At 39.6% G+C, this 19,884-nt stretch overlaps 1 protein-coding gene across 1 annotated transcript in view; it reads left to right on the top strand.

Moving 5' to 3' along the window:
* The window catches only part of TRMT9B (tRNA methyltransferase 9B (putative)), a 39,963-nt gene extending 35,309 nt beyond the window's left edge, over nt 1–4,654 (top strand). The window contains exon 4 of the mRNA XM_073341959.1: nt 3,468–4,654. Within this exon, the coding sequence (XP_073198060.1) occupies nt 3,468–4,492 (1,025 nt within the window). The 3' untranslated portion in view covers nt 4,493–4,654. The remainder of the gene's footprint in view (nt 1–3,467) is intronic.
* The last annotated feature ends 15,230 nt before the right edge of the window (nt 4,655–19,884 follow it).

Raw genomic sequence — 19,884 nt, 5'->3', positions numbered from 1 at the left:
GCAGCTATCTTTTAAATCTTATAAAATGGAGTTTCATGATAGGAAACTTGAGAACAAAAATATATTCAGTTTAATTTCATAACAATGACATTGACTAGGGAAGTACCATTTATTTTTGGTGGCCTTGTACATTCTAGAAAAAACGGTTTGTTTTTAATGTGCGTTAACTAATGTGTGTTAAAATCCTAGTGTAAGCAAGTCAAGTTGTAGTTTTAAAACATGTAGCTAGTCAAAGCAAACTCTTTCCCGCACTCCCTGGGTCTACCTTGACCAACAACATATTAAATCTACAACTCACCTTAACTAGTGTGTGTTAAGAATATACATTTTTTCTGGAGCAGACATGGGGTAAAAGTTCAAAACCACCTAAGGAACTTAGATGCCTAAGTCCCGTTGAGTTTCATTTTTGACTATTTTCAGAGTAGTAGTCGTGTTAGTCTGTATTCGCAAAAAGAAAAGGAGGACTTGTGGCACCTCAGAGACTAACAAATTTATTTGAGCATAAGCTGTCGTGAGCTACAGCTTATGCTCAAATAAATTTGTTAGTCTCTAAGGTGCCACAAGTACTCCTTTTCTTTTTGACTATATTACCCATGTCCTCCTGTATGTATAAATATAAGAGGAACAGATGAGGGAAGGGCATTTTGGATGATATTTTTAACAATATTCTTCCCTGGATTTATTTTACAAAGTTTTTAGTGCTAACCTACAATGCTGTTGTAGTTTGCCATATTATCACCACACAGCTGCTGACAGGTTCTTATATCAGAATAATGAAATATGGAAAAAACTGTAGCCCTCTCCTTCCAAGTGTGTCTTAAGCTTCCTTCCTCTTCTCTCCCAGGTGCTTGATATCACTAATATTTGGAGTAGCTTTTTCCCCTCCTTGTGCCGGCTGGGTCCTGAGGTCTTTTCTTGATGCCTGGTGTTTCCATTCAGAGTCATTTCTCCCCATGCTTGAGAAAAAGGGTGCTGTCCCTTGAGAAATCCATGATAATACTACAAGCTGACAAGGAGAGTAAAGCCCAGTACACAGAAGCCAATAAAGTAACTAAAGCAAACCCCAGCAAAAGGGATAATACTCCCCAAATAACATCATAACAGAGGAGAGAACTTTATTAGGAAGAGGCAAATAGGATCTGGGGAAGGAAGTGATTAACTAATAATTAACCAACATTTATAAATAAGCCAATTTCTCACCTCCTAACGCTCACAAACTCCTCCCTAATGCTTACCTGAGGTGGATGGTATGGCTGAGGTTGTGAGTCCTCAGATGGGGTCTGCAGGTGCTGTAGTGTTGCCCAGCTTAAACAAAAATCACTTTACTTGTTCTTCATCCCTAGTTGTGGCAGAGCTCTCTCCTGACTCCACTAGGGCTCAGTGGTTCCCTGGTTTGGAATTGTCCTTGGGTCTTGGCTGGCTGTTGGTAGCTGGTGCCAGGTCAGAGCGCTTGCTCTCTCTCTAATCTATCTATCTATCTAATCTGCTGGGCACTGCAATGCTAGAGCGACCTGATCCATGCAGCTAGTGTCTCAGAGCAGTACAAAAACTGTCTGGAGGAAGAGCAAATTTAGCAGGAACTCCCTAAGCTGTGCTATGTCTCCCTTAGCTTCCCAACCAAAATAAAAATGCCCTCTCTCTTTTTTTTTGTTTTGTTTTGTTGGGCTTCCCTTTCCCCCATTAACTTGCCTGGGGCTGTACAGCCCTGACTTGTCTGCACTGGTTGTGTTGGCTGATTATCTGTTCCTTGTGATAGACAGAGATCAGATATCCATTGGCCTGAAATGTCTTCAGTATGAGACATACACTCTACTCTATGTCATCCGATCTCAGTGTCTAAGAAACTCGGATTTTGTTGAAAGCAAGCTGGTTGAGCCTTGATCTATGTAAGTCTGAGATAGTACTGACAAGGTGCGGGGAGGAACCACTGATTGAGGGACCATGCTCACTGTTTGTTACTAGGCATAATATTGTGTCCTCAGCTGCTCCTAGTTGACCAGTTAACATCAATAGGGTTTTATCATTAGCACTTGGCAAGAAGGTTGCACACTCATTTGCACATCTTACCCATGCTTTTTGACAAATTAAGACACAACTAACTGGGATGCACATATGATGATTGCAGTGTGCTTTACATGGGACTACACCTTAAAACCATTCAGAAATTGTGGCTAGTTCAGAATATGGCAACTCAGTAAGAAGCACATTACTCCTGTACTCTGTGACCAGCAGATTTCTGGATGAAATTTAAGGTGTTGGCTTTCACATGTAAATCCCCAAGTGGTCTTGGTCCTTGCCTACCTCAGTCTGTCTCTTATACTATGTGATACATTTAGTAGCTGTGAACAGGTGAGGTTCTTGAGCCAACAGAGCCCTTGTTCAAATTAGGGTAAGGCATTCTCAATGATGTGCGCTCAACTTCCTTTCCTTATTCAACCAGAGCCTGGAAATGGTGGCTTTCAGGTCATGTTGCAAAGTTTATTGGTTCTCCCAGGCATCTTCTGTGAAAGAGGAGAGTAGACTAAATGGGCGATTCAGTTCATGGAGAGGGATTAGCATGTTTTTAGTTTTTTATACTAGTCCAATTCATGTATTGTACAGATTTTTCATTAATATTTTATATATCCACCTGGAGCTTTGGATAGACATACTTTAAATGTACCTAAATTAAAACATATTATTTGGAAATTATATTAGTTTAGTATTCAGTCATCTTTGGTTATCATCCTCAGAACAATTTGCGTATTTGAGATACTTTAATTTAATTAATCAGGAACCCAGTGGTTGAATGGGCCTGGGAGTCTCAACTACCCACTCGTGGCTAGAAGTGCTCCATTCCTGACATGATTAAGGCGAGATCTGGGCAGAGGATGTATTTCATGAAGGATTTTGAGACTTCACAATTTGACTTTGTTTCAAATTGGAACAAACCTGTAAAATTCCTAAATTCTCCACAAAGGAAAATTCTGAAAAAAACCTCTTGTTTTGGACTGATTGACAAGTTTTGTTTTGATTTTGATTTAAAATGTTATAATATTAAAAAGTTTAAAACAAAAATTAATTTGAAAATTAAAAATCAAAATGTTTCATTTTGAAAACATGGAAAAGCAACATTTTGACATTGTTGGAATTTTTTCAGTTTTTCTCCAAAGCAAAATTTCTGCAAAATTGACATGATTTTGCCAATGATTTCTATTTCGATGGAACTGCATTTTCTGATGGAAAATGGTTCTATCAAAGTTTTCTGACCAACTGTAGTTAGGGCATGTTGGTAGGAAAGTATGGAGAAGGTTTGTACTGTTATTACCTTCTGCTGTACTTGTTCTGTGGCTAGATAGAGAATTTATGTTTCCAGCAATGTCAGTTGAAATCTTTCATGAGCACTAAATTAACTGAAGATTATTTTAAAAAATAAATAATGTAACAGTAGCAGTATTTAAGCTCAAATGCCTTTCCTTCCTTCACAGTGATTCACCATTTCTCAACTAAACAAAGAAGAATCAAAGCAATAAAAGAAATGGCAAGGGTATTGATACCTGGAGGTCAGATCATGATTTATGTTTGGGCTATGGAACAAAAAAATCGTCGCTTTGAAAAACAAGATGTATTTGTTCCATGGAATAGGGACTTGTGCTCCCGGCTTCTTTCAGAATCAAATCAGTCTGGACATAAGAGTGATCTTGAACATTCTGTAAAAAAACACCCGCAGCAACTAGTAGGCTCTGAATGCAGCTACCCAATTAATCTTAAACAGGAACGTGATACAAAAAGTTCCCACAGTACAGACCATTGCTTAGCCAAAACCTGCTGCATGAAAATGTCTGAAGAAGAAGAAAATCGATTCTATAGTGCTCTAGGGAAATCTTTTCGTTCATGGTTTTTCTCCAGATCCCTTGACGAATCATCCTTAAGAAAGCAAACTGAGAAGATGAAATCTCTGAAGTATGTAGGAGGATGGGCAAACAGAACCATATCCATTCAACCGTCAAGACACTGCAGTTTAGACTTAGGTCACCGTGGGCCATTGTTAAAAGAGCAAAGTTTAGATGATGATGAAGTGTTTATGGAAAATGCATCTCTCAAAAAACCACAATGGATGACCACTTCAGGTGTAATGGGGGATTTAAATGGAGAACACCATGGAGTAGTTCAGAGCAAGAATGAAGAAACATCTTTTCTGAGTGGTCCTGTGGAAGACAGGGACAACAACTGTACTTATAGTAAAGATGAAGATGGTAAATCTACCGCTAGCAAACTCTTTCAAAGAACTTCAACAACTGACTCCACTGATTCTATTTTGGATGAAGCAATGGCTGTTGGGGACCAGGTTGTTGACGTATTGGATACAAAAGCCTTCATGCGTTATTATCATGTTTTTCGGGAAGGAGAGCTATGCTCTCTACTGGAAGAGAATGTGCCTGAACTTCATATTATTAGCTCTTGCTATGATCATGGAAACTGGTGCATTATTGCAGAGAAAATAGCAAAATAACTGCAAACTGAGCAAATAAAACAAAACTTTGAAAATTGAAAACTTTGAATGCTGCTCCTTGAAGGTGTTCTGTGGTGTTGTAATTGTGCAATATAAAATGGAATTTGAGTCTCATGTAGTTGTGTTCCATCTATTTCTGATTTTACTTTGTATATATCTATAAATACTGTGTATAAGAATGTAAGATGCAAACAACAATACTTATGTTTTGTCAAAGATAGGCTTTTAAGAGTTTTATATTGCTTTTAGCAAATAATTCAGTTTTTAAATGTACTTTTGTAATTGAAAAATAAACAAAACATTTTTATAAGATAAGGATCAGGGCATCTTTTATGAGAAATATTTGCCCAATGTAAACTTAAAGCTTGGTACTGCAAACACTTAAGCATGTGTGTTAACTTTACTCAATAGGGTCCTGATTCAGCAGTCCAGGCTTCTTCAGCAAATAACTTAAGGACATGCTTAACTTTAAATATGTGCCTAAGTCCCAATTTGGACACATGCTTTAAGTTAAGCACATGTTTAAATACTTTGATGAATTGTGGTCTTCAGGATGGGCTACTCATAGGCATAAATGTTTGCATGATCAAGCCTTGAGTATTCTGTGCTCTGTGCTTAGCATTCTGGAGCAAATGGGACAGCTGCATTTGTTCAAGATTTTGGTCTTGGTTTTTTTAAAACCATCTAGTTCAGGCGTTCTCAAACTTCATTGCACCGCGACCGCCTTCTGACAACAAAAATTACTACACAACCCCAGGAGGGGGACCAAAGCCTGAGCCCTCCCGATCCCTGCCCCGCTGAGTTTGGGGGACAAAGCCCACTGCCACGAGGTGAGGGGAAGGGAAGCCAAAGCCCAAGGGTGTCAGCCCCAGGTAGGGGGCCTGTAATCTCAGCACCACTGCCCAAGGCTGAAGCCCTCAGGCTTTGGCCCCAGACAGTGGGGCTCGGGCTTTGGCTTCAGCTCCTGACCCCAGCAAGTCTAAGCCAGCCCTTGCGACCCCATTAAAACGGGGTCACCACCCACAGTTTGAGAACTGCTGATCTAGTTTATGCCTCAGAGCTAAGGGGTTGAGATTGAGTCTTATGTATTCTCTACCAAAAATACATGAATTTATTTTCTAAAGTTTTAAAAGTTTTGCTTATCTATAAACACTTTTCACTGAGACTAATTTTAATAACCGTTATTTACAAAGAGTACAGAAAATTAAACGTATGTGAGGTGTACATATTTTTGAGATAAACATGGGAGCACTATGTGAAATTAGTATAATTCTAGTGCATCTCTGCTTGGTTTAAAAGACAGATTTATCTGTAGTATTGGATCAGCTTATATACTTAGATGACAATATATACTTTCTTAAAGGTATCCTAAGAAATGTAGAAGAAATTAGTCAAATATGTAAATAAAACATTACGAATCAAATAGCAAAATCTTTAAAATACATGTCTTCCATATTTTAAATGGGACATTAAAAGGTCCCTGATGCCTCTAGGTGCTGGAAACTAAAGAACCATTTTTCAAAGGGTTAGAGGATAACTCTGATGTCTTGGGCAGATTTCCCTCTCTTAGGTCTGATCTACACCTAAAACTTAGGTCAACCTAGCTATATTGCTCAGGGTTGTGAAAAATTTCATGCCCTGTACAATTGTAGTTAAGTCGACCTAACCCCCACCATAAATGCAGCTAGTGGAAGAATTATTCCACTGACCTAGCTACCACAGCTCAAGAGGGTGGATTTACGATAGTGATAGAAAAATCTCTTCTGTCACTGTAGTAAGTGTCTACATTACAGCAGCATAGCTTCAGCACTGCGAGTCTGCCTCTATGGTGCTTGTAATATAGATATACCCTCAATAAAATACTACCTACGCTCTATGGTTAATTTTCTGACCGAGCACAGCATCCAAACACACTCACATTATAGTAGATTAGCCCACAGTTACTCATAGTGAGCAGTACTTTACTCCTTAAGTAATTTGACTGATTTTGCTGGGACTACTCATGGAGTAAGGTGCTACCTCAGCTGGTGTAAATTGGCATAGTTCCATTGGCTTCATTGACTGTCCCTCTGTATTTGCAGCGGTTTAACTGAGTGTTATAATTTGACTTTGGAAATTAAGATGTCTGAGTAATTACTCAGTAAAGAACTTCAGATACTGTGTATAAGAGGAGTTTTAACAAGAGCAAAACTACTGTAATGCTTTTGAAATGTTACCCATTCTACAATATGTAAATTCATAGCTTTTAGCTTGTTCAATCACAGACCCTGATGGAAGTAAAAGTGTAAAAGTTTTATATGTAGCTGCCCTGGATATAAAGTTTAATAATATATTATATATATTCTTTTGCTAAAATGTATCTAAATAGACTGACTTCCATGGTTTTTCTTATTGTACAGTTTCTGTTCATTGTCATTTTCACTTTTGCTCTCTCTTTAGCCCAGTGATTCTTTAAGTATTTATCCACAGTGGAACAGTCATTGGGCAGGAGAGAGATTGAGATTGATTCTGTAGCCCACTGGTCAGGGCACCCGCCCTAGAAGTGGGAGTCTCCAGGTCCAACCACTTTTTCATTATTTATCCACAATGGAACAGCACCAACAGGAAAGACAGAGGAAGCCACACCTCAGAATATCCCATATCTCTGTGGTCAGTGCACTCTTCTGAGAGGTGGGACACCCCTGGTTAAATTCTTTCTCTCCCTCTGGCACATTCCAGGGTGTCTCCCACATTCCAGGCCTGTGCGCTAACCACTGGGTAAAAGTTATAGGGGGCATCACCACCATCTCCTACTCCTGCTGTTTAGTACAGAGTGAGGCAGGTTCCAAACTCATTCCTGAAAGAATTGCCTTAGGTGCATATGCGATCTGACTCCAGGAGAGTGATTCCTATTTGTTAATCACTAGCAGAGATAGGTACCTGCAGCAGGTGAGAGGGACAGGGCTTAGCACACCTAGTCTGGTTGGCATCTCCCATTGGCTAGCATGCTGGCTTTTTATGTGCATTCTTAGGTGCCTCTCTCCCCATGCATTGGATAGGGAGCCTACCTGCCTAACAGCTTTGTGGACTGCAGTGTTGTTCCTGAGATTTTCTAGGCACCTAAAAGTTAGGCATGCTGACTCTCAGCATTGCAACACCTAGGTCCCTTTGTGAATCGCACCCTGTGATTCTCTCTTATCATGAGAAACATGACATTTCAAAAAAAAACCCCGTGCGATCCCACTGCTTATTTGCTGAGGAGCATAGCTTAATGTGTTCAAACAAGTGGTGAAAACCATAGCAAAGCCCATTAATTAAGATTAAATAAATACAATTCCTGCACTACTTACTAAGATAAAACTCTCATTGATGTCAGAACTGCAGGAATAGGCCCTTAACAGGCAAAAGTGAAATTTGGATTTGTGTCTTCTGTTTGGTAATAGAAATTTCTAGATGTAAAATTCTAGTCCCATTACAGCCAAAAACTGCCATTGACTTCGGTTGGTTCCGAGGTCACCAACCTGTCCTTAACTGGTACTTTGAGATATCTTGATCAGAAGAGGAAAGATGCCCAGTTTCCTCCTGTTGAACTTAATATTTAACGTTGTCAGTCTGAATTGACTGATAATGGCTGCTATTTTAACTCTTAAAATGTGTAATTTAAACTGACACCTGCAATAAAAAACATATTACAATTGAACAAACTTATTTTTGATGGAACACAAAAATACAATATTTGATAAAATGTTGTTTTGCCTTTTTTGAGTAAGTGTGAATATTTATAGGTGCAAAAGCTATTGTTTTTCTACAAAAGACAATTCATTTACCTTCTTTAAATTGAAGAGGGCAATCGTTTTAAAAGCACAAATGGGTTAGGAAAAGCTATAAATTTTGTAAAAGTGTTCATTTGTGATAAAGTGCTGGTATTCATGTTATTTGTGTGTATACTTTAAAATGATACTCAGTTAAGAGATATGCAGTGTGTTACAGTAGCATAGGATTGATAATGAACAATCTGACTCTGTTCTGATTAAAAACCCTGGCCTTGATCCTGTAATTACATCTGTACTGAATTGTATTCACATGTGCACTCCATTGACTTGAATGGGTCATCTTTGGAGTGTAGGAATTTACTTGTGTGATGCATTTGTAGAATTTGAGGCCCATATTTATACTTTCGTGCAACTTGGATGTTTCAGTGTTACTAGTTTGATCAAATATACAGTTTTATATCTCTGTTGTGAGTTCTTGTTATGCTTATCCTGTATTATTTCCGGCAGCTACTCATTATCGTAACTTGAATCTGCTGTATTTAAATACTACACTATAATCATTTCTTAGTCCATATATAAAACTTCAGATATTAACCATCATTTGGCTGAAAAAAAATCTTGCTCCATTGAAATATTATTTACTGGAAACATTACACAGTTTAAGATGCATTAATAAAGATGACATATTATCCACTGGAAACTGTGTCTGGGAACATTCTTACTGCCTGTCAAATGAGAGAAGTTCTTTGCTGTTAGAATCATCCAGTATTAACTGGAACTTAGTCACACTTGCACCCATACGCTCCTATCTTCAGACCTTTGGAACCAATCTCTGAGGCATTGGAGAAAGATTACTGAGGCATTTCCTTGTCTACACATAGCTTTTGTACCAATTTAAATCAATAGAAAAATCAGTTTAATTAAATTGGTGCAACTGTCTGGTGTTTTTACTGGTATAGCTTGTTCTGGTTAACTGCATCCACACCAGAGGATTGCAGACACTTAACTAAATTGGTTTCTTTAGTATAAACATGTTTGTAGACAAGGTCCTAGGGCCAGATGTCTAAAGGTATGATGGGTATTTCCTGATAGTGCATTTCCAATGGGAGTTAGATACCTATGTGCATTTGAAAATCCCACTAGGCACCTATTTGCATTTTTAGGCACTGAAATACCTTTACAAATCTGGGCCTTAGCGAATTATCATGCCAGCTGATTTGGGCACTTGGGAGGCAGAGCTGTTTGACTGCGGTGTAGACATTCAGACTCGGGCTGGAGTCTGGACTCTAAAACCCAGTGAAGTGGGGGAGTCCCATAGCTTGAGCTGTAGCCCGAACTCTAATGTCTACACCACAATTACACAGCCCTTTAATCCAAGCTACACGAGCCCGAGTCAGTTGGCAGAAGCCAGCCATGGGTATCTAATTGCAGTGTAGACACACCCATGGAGAGCCTTTGAAACACCGATGCCCAAACTTGCATACAGCCACAAAACTTTCAAGGAGCAATAACAGTTGGGGCCAAGTAACCTACCAATAAAAACTCTTGAAACGAATCCACTCTCTCTCATACCCTTACTCCTTATAGCCAGTAGAATTGTAGCATGCAATTTAGTGGGAGAGAAAGAGGCATAATATGTTTGAGTTATTTTCTTACATTACAATGGCCCCAGGTAAGAGTGACCTAAGCTGTTGACTTGACCCTGTCTATCGTCATTATGGAGACATCAACAGCAACTCCATAATTAAGGCTGAGTTGCGTTTTGCACATAAAGCACGGTTTCAGCCACATTGTTTTGTATTAAAATAATACATATTCTCCCCAGAATTACAGCACTTACTCTGAATACAGAATGAATTTTCTGAGATTTACAATTTAATCTGTGAATTAGTTTAAGAATTCAAATTAATTAAAAATGGGCCCTTTAAGAAATTTAACACCCAGTCTCTGTGTATTTGCCCCTGGAAATGTCTGTAACAGAATAACACAGACTCTTCAAATATCCCTTACAGTTAAAACACATTGAAATCTTGTTCATGGGCTACATTTGAACATATTTCTAAGGATTAATGGCCATTTCCTTACATTATTTTCATAAACAAAAGTTTCTCCTGCCAAATGCAAGATGCATAACGCTTGGCACCCTATGTGAGATAAAAATCAGAGTGAACAGTGTAGGTCCTAACAGAAAATATTTTTATATACATCCATCCCCATTAATTAGGCTTGTGTGTGCCAAACCCCAATCAATCAGCCCCTGCATCCCTGGGAAGGGAACATGATCAGTCACTCTGTGAGGATGGTGCATACTCAGGCTCAATTACATTCAGATCCTGTGTGGGGATGGAGCATACACAGTGCAGATGGAATCTTCAGAAAATAAAACCACCAGACTTTTACTAGCCTCTACCCAGTAAGTACAAGCTGTAATTCTCAGAAATGTGTAACTTGGTTAAATTTGAGTGGCTTTTCAGGGGATAACAAAATGCACATCCCTAACATCAGGATGATGCCTTGGCAAATGTAAAGTACTTTCTCCAGAGTACAGAGGTGCTACAGCTTCTTAACGAACTGGTTTTAAGATTTTTTTATGTGGGCAAAACAACATATTTTCCCCAAACCTGTTCTAGAAAATGGCAGAACCGTTTCTGCTGTTACCTTCCCAAAAAATTCAACATGAATCTTAGAAATATATGAGTGTGGAGAGCTCCACTCCTTCACGCTATCTCTGATCTTGTTCACAGTAACCACAAGTTTAGTATTTCTGTCCCTATCCACCTCTCATTTTCCTGTTCTCCACTAAGATAGCTAGACACATTAGTTCTTTCTCATGAATCTGTCTCTCAAGCAAATATAATTATCTATACTCTCCCAGTCATGCTATCTCTGTCCTCTCCTCAGCCCGTAGCCATTGGCTCTGTTCCAATCTTGTGTCTTCTCTTGTACAACCCACTCAGTTTGATAGTCAATTTAAGTGTACCCACCACTGTGTTGAGAGATGGTGATGCTCTTCAAAGATGTTCAGAGCAACCTAAGGGCCTGATTCTCCCTTGCCTTACTTTTTTACCTGTCCAGTGAGAATATAACAAACTAACATTCTCGTTTAGTAGCATACTTCACCACTTTGCACAGCTGTAAATGGTTACTTAAAATCTAAGACAGTAGAAAATCAGGATCACTAGAACTGTGATCCATCACAAGGCTGTTGATGATTGAGGGGGTGCCTGTTAGACTATTGGTTTCCATTCTCCACCCCAAAAACTTCACCTTATGTTCCTTTCTACACAGAACTGTACAAGGGGCATGCTACATTCTTCCTTTCAAAAAGCCTAGTTAATTCATTGTAGGCTTGATCCCAGATATATCAGTCTTGTTTGATCCACCTGCAATTTAGCAATCCACTTCAGTTTACTTTTTTATCGCCTTGTCTCTCTTAAAGCCATAATATGGAAATAATTTATAAAAGAAGAATCTCAAAAATATGACATAAAAAGTTTGAATTACAAGACTTGGGTGCAGTTAGATTGCCAAACTGATGTGGAAAATATGTCAGTAGAAAAGAGAAGGTAAATTTTATTTGTAGTGCTATGGATTTTGAACAATTCTAGGAGATTCCCTCTTGCCCTGTAACATTGTACATAGTGTTGTAAACTCTTTTTGCTGAAGCACCTTTAATTTAGTGAATGCTGTGATGCTAGTGTGCTGGTATGGTGTTAGAGTGCCCTCTTCTGGAGAGAAAATGTAATTCAATTGTGTTTACTGCGAGGAGGATAACTGGCTTACAGAGTGGGCTAAGTTCTTTAGGTCCCTGCCTTGAGAATCTCATGTATTGATTTTAGATTTGCTATGAGTAAGAGCAGAAAAAGAGAAGGGGAAGGGCATGAACATCTTTTCATCCTCTAGTAGATTAGCAACAGCACACGTTTTGTCAATATACTAACATGGAATTCTATTGAAACACACAGATCTAAGCAAATGGCTAGATAAAACATGATTAAAAATAACAGTCACTCAGACCTTGTGACAGAGTGCTGGAAGCTAGCTGCTGAGCCAGAACTCTGATCACTTAGGCACCAATCAGTTCCCCTGGAGAAGGCTGATTGGAGATATGCAGCTAATTAGCTGAGCGGGCTGGGAGGGTTGATGAACCATTTAGCCATCAGCTGATGGGTATAAAAGAAGACACAAGAAGGAGGGGAGGGGGTTAGTTAGTACACATTGAGATCTTGCTATTCTTCCCTGGTCCTATGAGAAAGGACAAGAAACTACTATAAATACTTTGCTTCATGGGACTGCATTGGTGTTGTTGATGGGAATATAAATAAATCCACATGACGTTGCCACTTACTGGATAATGTCTGACAGGTTTGTGGGACATCAGAGGATGTGGGGTGGAGTGTCCCTATTATAGACCTCTAACAGGAGCCTTTGAAATGTGATATTCTCCAAGGTATCTTTCTCAGTGTCTCCTCTATCTGGCTGGCAGTGGAGAGACTGTACTGGTATGTCAGAACTATTGAGAATAAAACAACTGATCTGGAAGTATGCCTGCTTCCTTACCATGGGCCCAACAAGATTGGTAGGGTTAATTTTCAATCTTTGGCTTGGGCAATATATTTTTGCTACCAGAGGCTGAATTAGTCCTTTGGAAAGAGCATATGCTCTAATTTAGATCAAGCATGTCCATTCAGTTCCAGATTAAACCTTACTACAAAAAACAATGGTGCACTGATGGTAGTGTGGGACATTATCCAAAGCCAGTTTTTAGTATGTCTGAGAAAATCCAAGAGATGAGACATTGATGGATTTAATAGAAAACAAGACTCATGCAGCATCCCCAGACTACTTTAAATTGATGTTTTATTCAATGACAATGCCTAACAAAGCCCTGATCCTGAGAGATGCTTGAGCACTAAAAAGTCCTTTTGAAGTTAATAGCAGCCAACAGTACACAGTACTTCCTGGGATCAGGCCCAAATTGCCAGTTGTAGAAGGACTGGATGTTCCTGAACAGAGGGCTATTGGATAATTATTTTTTAAAAAATATGACATGAGGTCCTTTAATTTTTTTTTAAACAAATATTGTGTGTGTGCATGTGTGTGTGTGTATACAGACAATGCTCTTGTTCTTTTTTCCACACTAAATAAATCAGATATCTGGGGGAAAAAAGTTTTTCTTTGCTTTATAATATAATTGCTATTGCTGCTCAGTAGTAATTAGAATTTTTCATTTTCAGAAGACTGAATGGTATGTGGAATATTTAAGAAACATGAAGTATCCATAGCCATGAAATGTTTAGTTCATTGTAAACAAGGTTCCATGTTATGCATCTGGAGAGAGATTGTACATTTAGGCTATATTCAGGAGTGCTTGTTTTAACAGTATGTTATTTTTAACTTGAAAATGACACTAGCTTTATGAAGTGGATTATTAACTCTGGATTTTGCCTTTTTGTTTCAGATTAGATTTTGAAATAAACAAAGGTCCCTGGAAAGTTCATTTCAATATATATTTTAATTCAACCAACCTAGTAGTGGAATAAATCTTTCCAGTCATCCTGGCCCCAGGCCTTACACAGAGCTGTTACCACAAGTGCCAATTCAGTGCTACAGGAGTAACAGAAGATTTCTAAAAGGGAGCTGTGCAAGAAATAGGGCCTAATCCTATTTCTGTTGACTTCAGTGGGCTTTGGCTCAGGCCATAAATGGAAATTTTGCCATTGAGCGCACTGGACCTTCAGTCAGGATGCAGGCTGTCATAGCAGGTGAGGGAACTGTACGGCCTCAGATTCACCTTTGCTTTTGATATCATATGAAGGCTTTACAGAAATCATGAAGCTATTTATGGTTGTGCAAAGAAGCTGTTCAGATGCCAGCTGAATTTATAACCAACTGGTCTATGAAATATTAAACAAACCATTATTGTTCCTTAACAGGCTGCCTAGAATGAGTGCTTCAACCTGCATTATGTGTAAGGACTTTGTGGAATGTATTAGGTGCTGGTTAACTGAGAGTAGAGAAGAATAAATGACAACTCGCTGGAGTCAAAGAACTGAAGAAAAACATTAAACTTAATGTTTAATGCTAAATATCCAAAGGCAATTTAACACCATGGTTAAATGGGTAATTTAAAATTTAATATTCCCATATCAAAAATTGAAACAAAAATGCTTTCATATACAGTATCATGTTTATTAAGAGACATTCTTTCATTACCAATGAACTAATCTATTCCTGTTCAGTCATAAAATTATATATGTATCTGTACAAAACAAGGAAATGAACATAAAGAAAAAAAATATAAAAAGACAAAAGAGATATTCTAGTAATGGCTGTCTTCCTAAAATTCTCTCTTAAATAAGCACAGAGCAGCTGTCATTGTTGTATACTAGCAGCCCTGCCAGTTCGCTCAATTTGATTGGGATTCTTGAGGGATTTGATTTTTTTTATTGAACCGCTAGCCGCTGGCATCTTCTACTAAGATAAGAATCTCAGCTTTCACTTTACAAAAAAGTAAGTTTGTAGGTCTCATAGTTGTGGAGAAAAGCTAGAAAATATGATCCCAGGGTACCCCAAAGCCTCAAAAACCAGACAAAATAAAGAAGACATTGTTTATTATATTTTCAAATCTTGCTGTTTTTAAGCCAATCTTGTGATTCTGGAGGGCTGCCCCATGATTTTTGAACACTTGGGGTGGCAATGTTATGTAAGGATGTGAGTGTGGCGGCAGGGACTAAAGATTCACTTCCATTTTTGGAAAGTAGGGCTCTGGAGTGCAGGGACATATTGGGGAGCAACAGACTGCTGCAGGCTCTAGGTCCTGTGTTCTAGGGTGTTTAAATAGGTGTAGGATATAGGGTTCTCAGGTGTAATTGTTAAAAACTGCTCCTCTCCCAGCCTTGATGAGGAATACAACATGCTTATAAACTTATTACTGTGCTTTATCTAGCCTGGCCTCTGTGCATTAAGAGCCAGATCCAAAACCCACTGAACTCACTGGGAAGCTTTCCACTGACTTGAATGGACTTTGGATCAGCCCTACCTGACAAAGAAATAGCTGGTGCCTCCTCCAAAAATAAATCCCTGATTCTGCACTGTGGTCCATAGGATCCCCTGCACAATCCTCACTGCAGGGCTGGGATCAAAATTTGGATTAAAATATCACTAACAACAGCTAAATGTATCAGACACTGAATTCTTTTCTGTATTTTCATTCTGAAAACCCTAAACACCAGGAGCGCAAAATTATACTAAATCAGATCCTAGCGCCCAGATCTACAAAGGTATTTAGGTGCCTAATTCCTTTGAGAGTTAGGCACCTAAGTATCTTTGGGGATCTGGGCCTGGTGGGTCCTTTCTATTATGACGTTTTACAATTATTTTAAGATGCTGTGTCTATGAACAATCAAAGGCAAACTCGTATAAAGAACACATATATTTTCATGTAGAGTTAAGTAGACTGTTGGCATGGCAGTCTCCAGGTGGGAAAGAACCTGGAAGGAGAGGAGAATTCTTAAAAGTACTCAAGACAACTATGGTATTTATTTTTAGCTATTTGTATAGTGCTTATCACTGTCGTATCTGTGTGTATTAGAATTATCTTTGTTTATTGCTTATGAAAATTGATGGTGTGACATCCCTGGAGTCCAAAATCTTTATTTCTCTACAGTAGCAGTAGAAGCTACTCTTCTCAAACCGCACGTTATCAACTGACAAGGTACAAACACTAAGACCTCCATTTTCAAAAGAGTCCCACTAATTCTGGGTGCCTCCCTTTTTGGAGCCCACCTTGGGACACCCAGGATCTGATTTTCAAAGGTGTTGAGCATCACGTCTCTCACTGATTTAAAAACATTGTATTGTTATGAATGCTGTGGAATGTAAAGTCAAGGGTATATCCTAGCCACTTTGGATGTAGAAGCCCTCTACACCAACATGCCACACAAAGATGGAGTACAAGCGGTCAGGAACAGTATCCCTGATAATGTCATGGTAAACCTGGTGGCTGAACTTTGTGACTTTGTCCTCACCCATAACTATTTCACATTTGGGGACAATGTATACCTTCAAATCAGCAGCACTGCTATGGGTACCCGCATGGCCCCACAGTATGCCAACCTTTTTATGGCTGACTTAGAACAACGCTTCCTCAGCTCTTGTCCCCTAATGTCCCTACTCTACTTGTGCTACATTGATGACATCTTCATCATCTGGACCCATGGAAAAGAAGCCCTTGAGGAATTCCACCATGATTTCAACAATTTCCATCCCACCATCAACCTCAGCCTGGACCAGTCCACACAAGAGATCCACTTCCTGGACACTACGGTGCTAATAAGCGATGGTCACATAAACACTACCCTATACCGGAAACCTAATGACCGCTATACTTACCTACATGCCTCCAGCTTTCATCCAGACCACAGCACACGATCCATTGTCTACAGCCAAGCTCTATGATACAACCGCATTTGCTCCAACCCCTCAGACAGAGACAAACACCTACAAGATCTCTATCAAGCGTTCTTACAACTACAATACCCACCTGCTGAAGTGAAGAAACAGATTGACAGAGCCAGAAGAGTACCCAGAAATTACCTACTACAGGACAGGCCCAACAAAGAAAATAACAGAACGCCACTAGCCATCACCTTCAGCCCCCAACAAAAACCTCTTCAACGCATCATCAAGGATCTACAACCTATCCTGAAGGACAACCCATCACTCTCACAGATCTTGGGAGACAGGCCAGTCCTTGCCTCCAAACAGCCCCTCAACCTGAAGCAAATACTCACCAGCAACCACACACCACACAACAAAAACACTAACCCAGGAACCTATCCTTGCAACAAAGCCCGTTGCCAACTGTATCTACATATCTATTCAGGGGACACCATCATAGGACCTAATCACATCAGCCACACTATCAGAGGCTCGTTCACCTGCACATCTACCAATGTGATATATGCCATCATGTGCCAGCAATGCCCCTCTGCCATGTACATTGGCCAAACTGAACAGTCTCTACATAAAAGAATAAATGGACACAAATCACACGTTAAGAATTATAATATTCAAAAACCAGTTGGAGAACACTTCAATCTCTCTGGTCACTCGATTACAGACCTAAAAGTGGCAATTCTTCAACAAAAAAACTTCAAACACAGACTCCAGTGAGAGACTGCTGAATTGGAACTAATTTGCAAACTGGATACAATTAACTTAGGCTTGAGTAAAGACTGGGAGTGGATGTGTCATTACACAAAGTAAAACTATTTCCCCTTGTTTATTTCCCCCCCTACTGTTCCTCACATGTTCTTATCAGCTGCTGGAAATGGCCCACCTTGATTATCACTACAAAAGGTGCCCCCCCCCCAGCTCTCCTGCTGGTAATAGCTCACCTTACCTGATCACTCTTGTTACAGTGTGTATGGTGACACCCATTGTTTCATGTTCTCTGTGTATATAAAATCTCCCCACTGTATTTTCCACTGCATGCACCCGATGAAGTGAGCTGTAGCTCACGAAAGCTTATGCTCAAATAAATTTGTTAGTCTCTAAGGTGCCACAAGTCCTCCTCTTTTTGCGGATACAGACTAACAGGGCTGCTACTCTGAAACTAATTTAACTCTATACATGAGCTGTCTGACTGGGGAGAAAAGGGTGATCGCTCTCTTTCAAGCCCACAAAACAAGCTCCACCCATGTGAATCCCAAAATGAGAGCCAACTCACAAAATATGCAAAATGTGTTTGTGTGAGGTGCTTGGTTCCACAGGACTCCTGGAACTTGGCTCCCCCCTCAGGAGGACTTAGATATGCCCATGGACTCTGCTAGGCTCCTTGGACTTGGATCCTTCTTGAATGGGGGAAAAATGTAAGTACTGGTGGCTCCTAAACATCACACGGTTGTGTAACCAAAATGAGACATCATTCTCAGGAAACTGTGCAGATCGGTAACTCTCCATCTCCTTTCTTGCATGAGGAATGAAATAGTTAACACTGTTGAAATTACATTATCATCATTGGACATCTCAGTGGACTCCTCACTAAAATGAATGAGGCAGGTCAGAACTCTCAGAGCTATTTTTCAGGTGTCCCTGCAGACTCACCTCTGCATCGGTTATACTTGTTACTTGTTTTTCAAGTATTCTCTGGAACTATAACAGCTGGAGGCCTGCTACTTGCTTTTAAATGAAAGCTGAGATTCTGGAGAAAAAGATCAGATCTTCAGAGAAGTGCCAGTATAGCATATAGGTACTAGGTACGGGCTGTTTCCAAGCCCTGGTATACTTTGCAAAAACGTTTTTTTGCTCTGGATTTGTTAGGTGGAAGAACAGAACGCTTTAAGGTGAAATTTTCCTAGCTACGCCAAAGGTCATTGCTAATACTCTCACAACCAGAATAATGGAAGGTTCTGTTAGAATTTTTATTACCTATGCATAACATTTTCCTGTGTTTGTGTGCCACCTCCCTTTGTGAGAACAAGTAGAAAAGATTGTGAGAATAGGGGAGAAGGATTCAGAGATGAAAGGAACAGAAGAGAGAGACAGTTTTTTAGGAGGAAGAAGGTAGCAGCTAGCAAAGTTCCTGACAGATCTGAGAAAGCAAAGCAGTCAGTCAGTCAGAAAGAAGCAGAAAGAAATTAAATAGAAATGGGTCAGAAAGAAAGAAAGTCAGGACTCAAGTGTGAATATGAACTACAAAGCAGGTGTAGTTCTTCAGCTAACTAATCTATATGCAGCTATAAAGAAAACAGAAGGTTAAAAGCCTATACTGGGTGTTACGAGGGGCAGCTTCCCACTCACAAGAGGGAGCTGCCACTAGAACCTCCAAGGCCTGAGCTGTGCAACATTTTGTATAACAGGATGTAAAACAGTCAGCATCAGGTCAGAGGGCAGATCACAGGGACAAAAGATAAGGAAGGAGTCTATGCTGCAGCCCTGTTTGTAACGTCTCAGATATATGGAATAAAGGTCTGTTGCTGGAATGCTTCAGGGACTTCTGTGTCTTATTGACAGAATTAAACATGGTGTCAGAAGTAAACGTGCCCCTGTAAGGACAAAGGAATCAGCAGATCTAATTGTTATACTTCCATAATCAGTCAGAATAACACAAAACTCAGTCTAGGCAGGAAGCCTGATGCTGGTCCTTGGACCCATGGACATGGAAGGGGATATCTTCAACAACTGGCTGTTCTTCAGTGTACAATGGGAAAATTATGAAATTGCCACTGGACTGAATGAAAAAGATTAAAGAATAATGTCTGCAATATTGCTGTCAGTGATGGGGAAAGAATGCCACATGCTCCAGGAGCACCTGCAGACTATAGCGATCCTGCTAAAGTTTTGGATGCACTCCATTTTGAACCTACAAGAAATGTTATATATGAACGCTACCTCTTCAACAAGTGTGAGCAAGCATCTGCAAAAACTGTTGACCAGTACGTTGTAAAGCTGTGCAAAATGGCAGATTTGTATGAGCACAGCATTTTGAAAGAGGAGTTGATACAAGATCACTTAGTCATAGGAACCAAAGACAAAGGTGCTCAGAAATCCCATGTTAACACTAACAGGGATCGAGAAATGTGCAAAGTGAGCTAACAAGCACTCACTAAAATGAAGAAGATAAACACACAGGAG

Source organism: Lepidochelys kempii, chromosome 4 (genome assembly GCF_965140285.1).
Source record: "Lepidochelys kempii isolate rLepKem1 chromosome 4, rLepKem1.hap1, whole genome shotgun sequence".
In the NCBI taxonomy this organism is placed as follows: domain Eukaryota; kingdom Metazoa; phylum Chordata; order Testudines; family Cheloniidae; genus Lepidochelys; species Lepidochelys kempii.
The sequence above is the reverse complement of the archived record's forward strand: the minus strand, read 5'-3'. Positions and strand labels throughout refer to the sequence as shown.